Here is a 10,148-nt window from a genome sequence, read left to right as displayed (position 1 = left end):
AACAGGTTCTGTACGGCTGTAAAACATCTAAACACTGTACAATGCTGACTGTTGATTTTAATCTTCAATATTTAACATTAAAATAACCAATTTATTTGCTCTCTAAATTATTTCAATGTTAAGGAGTCGTAACATAAATGTGTATGAAACCGGTAAGAAAATTAAATTAAAAGTTTTTAATCTTGTTACATCTGAAAAGATTAATGAGTAAAGAACAAACTGATTCTGAAGTGTGTGTAATTTAAACCATGTATAATTAACAATAATGATATCTTAACGATGGAAAATTACCTCATTTAACCATGTTATTGTTTCTGGACTGTGAATATTGGACACTTTTTTAGTTCTTCACACTATGCTACACAGTTTGCATAAATTTCTTCATCCTCATAGTCATTGTCCACGTTACTTCTATGCTCATCAGCATCAACATTGAGGTAGTCATTATCCGAATCCTCTTCATCCTCAGTCATTGTTCATGTCCATTCTTTGTTCATCAGCATCAACATTGTGGTAGTCATTATCCGAATCCTCTGAATCTTCCTTCTGGTAGAAAGTGGTTTCATAAACATCATCCATCTCAATCTCTCCTTGGGGACTCTCGTATGTGTTTTTGGGCCCTACAAGTTGATTAAGTCAAAATACACAAACATTTCCAGGTCATTTTTCAATATCAAGATATATTCAATTTAAACAAGAATAATACATGTAACCCGCGACCCTGCACAGGATAAGCGGTTACAGACGATGGATGGATAATACAAGTCATAAATAAAACTGTCATGCTGTTACAAGAAAATAATCAACAATGATGATTGTCTTCTTGTGCCTAAGAAATTTGCCATTGATTAATTTTTTCCATGAATGAAATATAGATTGCATGGCCAAAAAAAAAAAAGTCTCACACACTAATATTTCTGTGGACCACCTTTAGATTTGATTATGGTGCAATTTCACCATGGCATTGTTTCAACAATCTTATGCAACATTGCGAAATTTATTTCCATCCAGAGTTGCATTAATTGTTTGTCATGATCTTGTCTTGACAACAGGAGAGTTGAACCTCTCTGTAAAGTCTTCTCCAGCATCCCAAAGACATTCAGTGGGGTCAAGGTTGGGACTCTGTGGTGGTTAATTCACGTGTGAAAATGATTCCTCATGCTTCCTGAACCACTCTGGAAAATACCACCTGTGAGTTCTCATTGCATTGTGAATGTGGAAATGCTCTTACATTCACTATTAAACATAGCCGTGAGTTCTGCTGTTGATTTTTATGATTCAGCTTCACTAAGTGCTTAAGTGATCTCCGATCATGGTCAGTCAGGAGTTTTTTCTGACCACATTCCTTCTGCAAAGTTGATGGTTCACCACTATCCTTCCAGGTTTTAATAATGCGTTGGACAACATTGGACTTAACCCAATTCCAGACACTTCAGCAATCTCCTAAACTGTTTTCTTTGCTTAATGCAGGGCAGCATGGTGGTGTAGTGGTTAGCACGGTCACCTCACAGCAAGAAGGTTCTGGGTTCAAGCCCAGTGGCTGACAGGGGCCTTTCTGTGCAAAGTTTGCATGTTCTCCCTGTGTTTGCATGGGTTTTCCCTGGGTGCTCCGGTTTCCCCCACAGTCCAAAGACATGCAGGTTAGGTCAATTGTTGGCTCTAAATTGACTGTAGGTGTGAATGAGTGTATGAATGGTTGGTTGTCTCTATGCACCAGCCCTGTGATGACCTGGTGACTTGTCCAGGGTGAACCCCGCCCCTTGCCCATAGTCAGCTTGAATAGGCTCCAGCTTGCCCGCAACCCTGCACAAGATAAGCCATTACGGATAATGGATGTTTGCTGCAGGTCAATAATTTGACCTTCTGAAACACAGTCACATCTTTTCCATGGCCATGGGATGCATCTTCCGATATGTTTGTTTAAGAAATGAGAAGCTACTGACTGCTTCAGTTAGGGTTAAAAGAATTGTTGCAGCTGAAATATTAATCGCTGCAGTAATTATCCAATCAAAGGCTCTTATGTGTTTATTTAAATTCAAATGACAAGGTTTTTTTGGCCAGGCAGTGTACTTTTTATCCATTTATATTGACTTGTTTTGCAAGGTCTGCAACACAAGTTAGTTCCTGCTCTCACTTATGTTATAGCAGCCATAAACAGCTGTTCCCTCACCAGCCTCTTTTTTCTCTTTCTTGAAGTGAAAAAAACAAATACAGCAGCAGCTTGTCATGTAACTGAGAAACTACAAAGTGTTTCTCTGCAAACTCTTCTGCGGTGAAGGCATTCCCTTGTTGAAAAAATTATAGCTTTACCTCTGACTTTTTAAAAGTGCTGACACTAAAAACTCCTTCCAGAAATACTTAAAGCTCATAGGCAAAGGTTTTAATTTTATGCACATTTGAAACTTTATACAATCAATCTACGTTCCGACTTTCACCTATGGTCATGAGCTTTGGGTAATGACCAAAAGAACAAGATTGCGGATAAAAGCGGCCGAAATGAGTTTCCTTCACAGGGTGGCTGGGCACTCCCTTAGAGATAGGGTGAGAAGCACAGTCACTCGGGAGGAGCTCGGAGTAGAGCCGCTGCTCCTCCACACCGAGAGGAATCAGTTGAGGTGGCTTGGGCATCTCTTTTGGATGCCTCCTGGACGCCTCCCTGGGGAGGTGTTCCAGGCATGTCCCCCCAGGAGGAGGCCCCAGGGAAGACCCAGGACATGCTGGAGGGACCATGTCTCTCGGCTAGCCTGGGAACGCCTCGATGTTCTTCCCGAGGTGTCTGGGGAGAGGGAAGTTTGGGCTTCCATGCTCAGACTGCTGCCTCTGCGACCCGGTCCCGGATAAGCGGATGAAAATGAGATGAGTGAGTGAAACTTTATATGTTAAACCCTCTGTAATTTTCTTCTGGTCCCAAGAAGTATTGTTAATAAATAATAATTAAAATAAAGTTAGTGCGAGGGCGGCACGGTGGTGTAGTGGTTAGCACTGTCGCCTCACAGCAAGAAGGTCCGGGTTCGAGCCCCGTGGCCGACGAGGGCCTTTCTGTGCGGAGTTTACATGTTCTCCCCGTGTCCGCGTGGGTTTCCTCCGGGTGCTCCGGTTTCCCCCACAGTCCAAAGACATGCAGGTTAGGTTAACTGGTGACTCTAAATTGACCGTAGGTGTGAATGTGAATGGTTGTCTGTGTCTATGTGTCAGCCCTGTGATGACCTGGCGACTTGTCCAGGGTGTACCCTGCCTTTCGCCCGTAGTCAGCTGGGATAGGCTCCAGCTTGCCTGCGACCCTGTAGAACAGGATAAAGCAGCTAGAGATAATGAGATGAGATGAAGTTAGCGCGGATCGCGGCGAATTTCTGTTCGGCTATTTTCGTGACCACTCGGCGCATGATGTCATTTAAGACAAACAAACAGCTTGAGTTGAGTCCACTTCTGTTTACTTACATTGCCATTCGGCTTGAGTGCAGACGTGCGTTCAGGAATTTCCAAAGAAAAACCATGCCTTATTGTTGTGCAGTGCGCTGTAACAATGGGACTGGTTCAGGAAGAAGTTTTTACCTTTTTCCGAGAGAGGAGAAGAGACAGAGAGTGGATTGGCTTTTTCTGGAAGAGGAGAAGAGGCAGAGCGAGAGGGTTGGCTTTTTACGAAAAAGGAAAAGAGGCGGAGCGAGAGGGTTGGCTTTTTCCAAAAAAGGAGAAGAGGCAAAGCGAGTAGGTTGGCTTTTTACGAAAGAGGAGACGAAGAAAAACCATGCCTTATTGTTGTGCAGTGAACTGTCACAACAGGACCAGTTCAGGAAGAAGTTTTTCCAAGAGAGAAGAGGCAGAGAGAGTGGATTGTGCACGTGAAGCCAGAGGGTTGTTTTTTTCCGGAAGAGAAGACGAGGCGGAGAGAGTAGATTGTGCGCATGAAGCCAGAGGGTTGTTTTTTTCCGGAAGAGGAGGAGATGAGGTGGAGAGAGTGGATTGTGCGCGTGAAACAAAATCAAGCAGTCAAAGAAGAAACAGAGCAGCAACGCTCAAGCAAAAATAAGATTGGAGGTAAACATTTTTACTTTTGCTTGCAATTGACAGTCAAGAATCCTGAGGGATCCTGTACAAATCGTTGTGGAATTTCCAAAGAAAAAACATGCCTTATTGTTGTGCAGTGAACTGTAACAATGGGACCGGTTCAGGAAGAAGTTTACATTTTTCTGAGAGAGTGGATTGTGCACGTGAAGCCAGAGGGTTATTTTTTTCCGGAAGAGGAGACAAGATGGAGAGTGGATTGTGCGTGTGAAACAAAATCAAGCAGTCAAAGAAGAAATGGAGCAGCAATGCTCAAGCAAAAAGGAGAAGATTGGAGGTAAACATTTTTTACTTTTGCTTGCAATTGACAGTCACGAATCCTGAGGGATCCTGTACAATCATTGTGGAAATGAGACAAAGGGATATTTCCTCGTTTAGAGTCGGCTATAAATAGTATAATGCCGCGGATGGCAGGCTAATGTGGCCTACCGGCGCACTGTCCAGTAATCGTTCCCTATATCCACTAGGGAGGGCGGTTTAATTACTCTTCAAAAGGGCTCTTATTTAGTATTACGACAAAAGTAGGAATTTATCATAACTACCAGGATAAATCGTTTGGGCGCGAGTCTTGTTGAGGTCTGGGGTCACCGCGATCAGAGTCGGCCGAGTCGCTGTCCGATTCCGAGGCCGCACGGTCAAACCAGTGAGACACATATGTCACCCGATAGCAGAGGGACGTTGAAACGGCGCCGATTCTTGGTCAGAATGGTCGGTTTCCGTCGTAAGTCAGAAAATCAACGTTGAAACGGCGCCGTGAAACGTCGATTTCTCCGCCGTCTGAGAGGGTCGATTTATCACCGTTGAATCAACGTGGGTAAAGGTTGATCTGTCGACCGTCAGAGAAGGTTGAATATACGACGTTGAACCATCGTCACTTTTGCCGGCCAGTTTTCAACATTGGTAGGATGAGCAACTGGCCCGTAGCCAGGGGGATCGGAGGGTTCGTTCGATCCCCCCCCGCGACACCGCGCCCCGGACACACACCTCAAGATTACTCAAGATTTATTCATTTGTTCATGTCCGATGAATATACATTGATTCACATTTAAATTTACAATATCAAATCCAGACTAATCAAAAAAGAAAAGTAGACTAAGTGAGGACGAGTTAGAAAAACGGGTTCATTTCTCCTATGTTTATGTTTACACGTTTTGTTCAGACTGCTTTACACCCCAATCCAGTGGGTGGCGGTAATGCCCCCATTAGACCCCTTTCACTGACGTCACCCGAAACCGGAAGTAAACAAACCCTGCGCCACATTGGAAGACCAACAAACTCGTGATTTGGGGGAAATAAAGGCAGCGCGCGGTATGTGAACCCACGGGTTCATCATAAATCTACAATGGTAAACTTTTGTGCTGTGTTAGGGTTCTAACAAAGCTGATGGGAAAGGGGAAAAGAAGTCTTTCTACAGAATACCAGCTGTGATTGAGACACAAGCAAACCAAGGAGCTTTCTGCCAGGAGACAGAGAGAGTGTTTAGCTGCTTTATGCAGAGCGGATCTGAATACTTCAAGTCTATTTTGTTACTGGTAAGTCACTAGGCTAGAGTGTTGTAGAACATTTTTTTAAATGTTTACTGAATAAAAACATCCTTAATTTTATCAAATATTCTCTACTCTATATTTCATTTCTTTCTTTTGTTTTAATTTTCCTCCCTCCATCCCTCTTTGGATGTTAAATATAGTTTTTCCCCATGTCCAAATAATGAGGTAGGGTGGCATTTAGAAACCCATAGCCTACTGCTGACTTTCTTTATCAATGCTGCATCAAATTAATTTTGGTTATGTTTTTCTGTTTCCATGTACAGGTGTCTGCGCCGCAGGATTATATAGGCCACAATTATAAATAAATCATAAAATGTTTCTAAGAACTTGTTCAAGTGTGTTCTGTTCCTTATAAATGTTAAAAGTTATGCCTCATTAGATAGCTTGACAAACATTAGGAGAGGTGCATTGTTGCATGCATTTTTATATCCTGTTGTACATAAAACAGGACGTAGCCTACGCACATTGATATAAATTAAGTTTCACTTTCATGGTTGAAGTATGCATGTGTGTGTTCATCCTAGGCAAGAGCCCCGATGCTTTATTGTTAGCTAGTTTAATTTAGCCTGTTTTGCTTAATTTGTAGCCTTCCTGTTGTACATAAAACAGGAAGTAAAGTTGGATGAATCATCGCCGAAAATTCAACTATAAATCGACCAAAATACGTAGTTGAATAAAGGGTGAAAGGGGGTCTATTCTCTGTCGACCACCATCCACTTTTCAACGTCGTTTCAACGCAAACTCGTATGAGCAAAGCGGTGTTGAATCAACGTCGGTGATTCGACGGCGTATAGGTCGAAGAACATGCCGATGATTCCACGTCGAATCAACGACCCTCTGCTATCTGGGATTCACCGATTGCTTCCGGCCATAGGTTCATACATATATGGTTTCACCTCTCAATATTCAATTTGGAGAGTTCCTACTTCAAAATCACTATCGCTTTCAGACATTTTACACAACCTACAAATTAGACACTAAGGAAACTGAATTCGCTTTTTGGGTCGTTCTTCTAGACAATAAAGTTGATATTCTACATTTCACCTCTGACCACTGCCTATGACCTTTAAGAAACATGTCCTTGTAGGAAACTTACACCATGTCAGCAATACATCCATCCATCTATTATCCGTAACCACTTATCCTGTGCAGGGTCACAGGCAAGCTGGAGACTATCCTAGCTGACTATGGGTGAGAGGCAGGGTACACCTTGAACAAGTTGCCATAATCATTGCAGGTCTGACACATACACATAAACAACAATTCACAGCCACATCTACAGTTGATTTAGAGCCACCAATTATCCTAACCTGCATGTCTTTGGACTGTGAGGTAAACCGGAGCACCTGGAGGAAACCCACACAGACACGGGGAGAACATGCAAACTCCACACAGAAAGGCCCCCGTTGATTGCTGGGCTCGAACCCAGAACCTTCTTGTTGTGAAGCGACAGTGCTAACCACTATGTCGCCACTTGTAAATATAAACCTGTGATCTGTAGCTGCACTACTGTCAGAACTGTTGTTCAAGAAAATTAATCAGATTTACAGATGCAACAGGGCTGTGATATAAACCAAAGTGATATTAGTTCCATCTTCAATGGGACTTTTTTTTAAAATATATAATTAAATGTTTGTGACTTTCACAACTCACGCTGTGAATCCTTCTTCTTATCCAGCTGAAATTTCCATCCTTTCTGTGTCTTTACAAAGCAAATGATGACTGGAACTAAGATGAGAAGCAATCCTGCCGTCACTCCAACACCAATGTAGGGAGCCAGAGATGCTGAGAGAGAAACCATCATCAAGCTTTTGAAATATTAAACCGCAGAACACAAAAACAGAGCTAGTTTATTTTACTATACCTTTCACAACAATGACCAAGGGTTCAGTGGCAGTGGAGGTAAAGATGCGTGTAGACACGTTCACTTCATAAGTACAGCTGTAATTTCCCGGATGGACAAAATCTGCTTCAGGAAAAAGGAAGACGGCTGAGTGGTTAACAGATGTCTGAGTCCTGGTGATGTTGGATTCACTGAACTCCAAGTGGAAGGAACCTCCTGGATACTGAGGTTCAGTGGAGCAGATGATGGAGAAGCCATAGCCCTTTGCCACTTCTGGTCCATCAGACTCCCTATGGAACCATCTGTTTAACCCCCGATGGAAGCCTTCATCATCAGCATGGAAGGAGATATTGGGCTGCTGCAAGTTCACTAGAAAACAACAGTGAGGTTTTTTTTTTTTTTTTTGTCATGAATTTCAAATATAAAAGCCAGTTAGTGTGAGTCTAACTGAAAATGAAGAAATTAACAAAACTAGACTGCAATCAGAACTTGAAAATGTGTCTGGTACTGGTTAAAAAAAGTCCAGAAAATGTTACTTACCCACAGTGATGGGAATGGAGCTGCTCCTGGATGATATGGAGTTACTTTCCCTGTATGAGTAGTCACAGGTGTACTGACCCTGATGTGAGGCATCTACAGTCAGCGAAAATGTTGCTGTGGACTCTGCAGTTTGGTTCTTTATTAATGTCCCATTTTTATATAAACTGAAGTCTACAGAGGTGCACGTTGGGCTGGGTGTGGTACATCTGAACTGAAGGACTTCTCCAGGTGAGACCCCAGAGCTTGGGGAGATCCGAGTCAATGTGGGAGCCTGCAAGTCTGATCATAAAGAAATATATTTCATAATTTTGCAGTTGTGTTCATTGTAAACAGGATACGGTTCCAAAAACAGTAACAACTTACTTGAGCATACGACTCCAGCATCTTCCCCATGTCCACAGTTCTCCTTTCCAAATCCACGGTGTGAGCAGTGATCTATGTAGCTCTCAGTTCCAGTACACTGAACATTATCCAGCCAGGTCGGTTCACTCCCCTGACCAAAGCGTGCACCATGAGGAGCGCTGACGGCTTTACCACATCCAAGCTGTCTACACACCACCTCTGCATCCTTTAAGTCCCAGTCATCATCACACACTGTTCCCCAAAGCCTATCGTGCTGGATCTCCACTCGACCACAACAGTTACTCGATCCATTCGCCAGCCTGATTGGATTACCTCCTGATTTGTTATACAAAAAGGTAGAAGGTTTTACTAATGATGTACTATCAGCCACTAATAATGACTGATCTTTTTTCTATCAATTTTACTCAGGAGCCATAAAAAGAAATAATATAAAAAAAAAACACTTGAGGCTGAAGAAAAGCTTGAACTTTGAATTCTGAGAATTCTCAATTTGTTTTGACACTGAAAAGTCCATTTCATATCTGAACCACAGAATCTCAGATGAACAAATATCAGAGTATTGAAGTTTTGCCCATTTTTCCTTAAAAAGATTGCCGTCAAATAAAGAGAAATAATATTAGAAATAAAATCAGTTGAGAAAACTTTGAAATACCCCGTTTTCAATCCTTATATGCTGAACAATATTGAATTTGTCCAGTCTTGTAAATAACCAATTTTTTTTTAAAATCCAAACTATATTCAAAACTTTATATTTTGCATGCTTTTTTCCCCTTAAAATGATTGTGGTTAATACAAAATATTTAAGCTTGATACAGTAAATGCAGGCCACAAAAGGATTGATGGAAAAATGGCAGTTCATTTTGCCTTGACTAAAGGGTACATGCACAATGAGGCATTTACATTCATGAAATGAACAGACATTAATCTGAACAATCTGCTACCATCCATTGGATTAAACAGCAGCTCATCGGAAAAGACTAAAATATAGTAATGTGTCTGTTCTAATGTGATCATTTCTATAGTTGTGAACAACACCTGGACCGTTAGCAATGTGCCAAACAAACTGCACGATGGTGATGGAACCACTGTGTAAAGCTACTATAACATATAGCATGATAACAGAAGCTAATTTCACAGACATTTCACAACATTAAATAAATGCCACTATAAATAGATGAAATGTATGAGGTGTTTTTCTTTAATTAATCAAAAAATAATAATTGCGACTCTAAATTGAGCGTAGGTATGAATGTGAGTGTGAATGGTTGTCTGTGTCTATGTGTCAGCCCTGTGATGACCTGGCGACTTGTCCAGGGTGTACCCCGCCTTTCGCCCGTAGTCAGCTGGGATAGGCTCCAGCTCGCCTGCGACCCTGTAGAACAGGATAAAGCGGCTACAGATAATGAGATGAGATAATAATTGCTGCCAAATCATTATAGTAGAAAACAGGCCTGGCGCATTAAGGAGGCAAGAGAAGGGTTTTAGTTGAAGGACCTCAGTTGTTTTTTCTTCCCACCCCGACCCATTTAAGTTTTATGCAACCTTTAGAAAAAACAACAAAAATATTACCCGAGATGCAAGTAACCGTAATGAAACGCTGAGGAAAGATAAAACTGAATTTAGCTGGTTCTTTTACTTAATGATCCTGACATTGTTGCCTATTATTTTGTTGATTTTATGAGTCATGTCTCAGTGGTTAGAATCGTCCCCAAATTCTATTATTTTGCATCATGTAGACCTACATTCCAAGTTTTCTGATTCTCTAAATTGTGCGAGAACGCTAAAGTTTAAAG

General features: G+C 41.7%; 1 protein-coding gene and 1 long non-coding RNA gene across 2 annotated transcripts; one reads left to right on the top strand and one right to left on the bottom strand.

The window, feature by feature from the left end:
- Window positions 1-110: 110 nt before the first annotated feature.
- Window positions 111-9,469, bottom strand: LOC132869090 (deleted in malignant brain tumors 1 protein-like). The gene is made up of 6 exons (XM_060902443.1): window positions 9,391-9,469; window positions 8,356-8,670; window positions 7,993-8,271; window positions 7,474-7,821; window positions 7,263-7,394; window positions 111-620 (listed from the first exon to the last, which is right to left on the bottom strand). The coding sequence occupies exons 1-6, from the start codon at window positions 9,467-9,469 to the stop codon at window positions 466-468; spliced, it is 1,308 nt and encodes a 435-aa protein (XP_060758426.1). The 3' UTR covers window positions 111-465.
- On the top strand, window positions 3,733-5,902 carry LOC132868916 (uncharacterized). Its single transcript, XR_009650896.1, has 3 exons — window positions 3,733-4,339; window positions 5,430-5,594; window positions 5,873-5,902. It is a non-coding gene; the product is annotated as an uncharacterized LOC132868916 (long non-coding RNA).
- Window positions 9,470-10,148: the final 679 nt, after the last annotated feature.

The sequence above is a fragment of the Neoarius graeffei genome, chromosome 20, assembly GCF_027579695.1.
Source record: "Neoarius graeffei isolate fNeoGra1 chromosome 20, fNeoGra1.pri, whole genome shotgun sequence".
NCBI lineage: Eukaryota > Metazoa > Chordata > Actinopteri > Siluriformes > Ariidae > Neoarius > Neoarius graeffei.
Note: the sequence above shows the minus strand (reverse complement) of the source record. Positions and strands in the feature narration are given on the sequence as shown.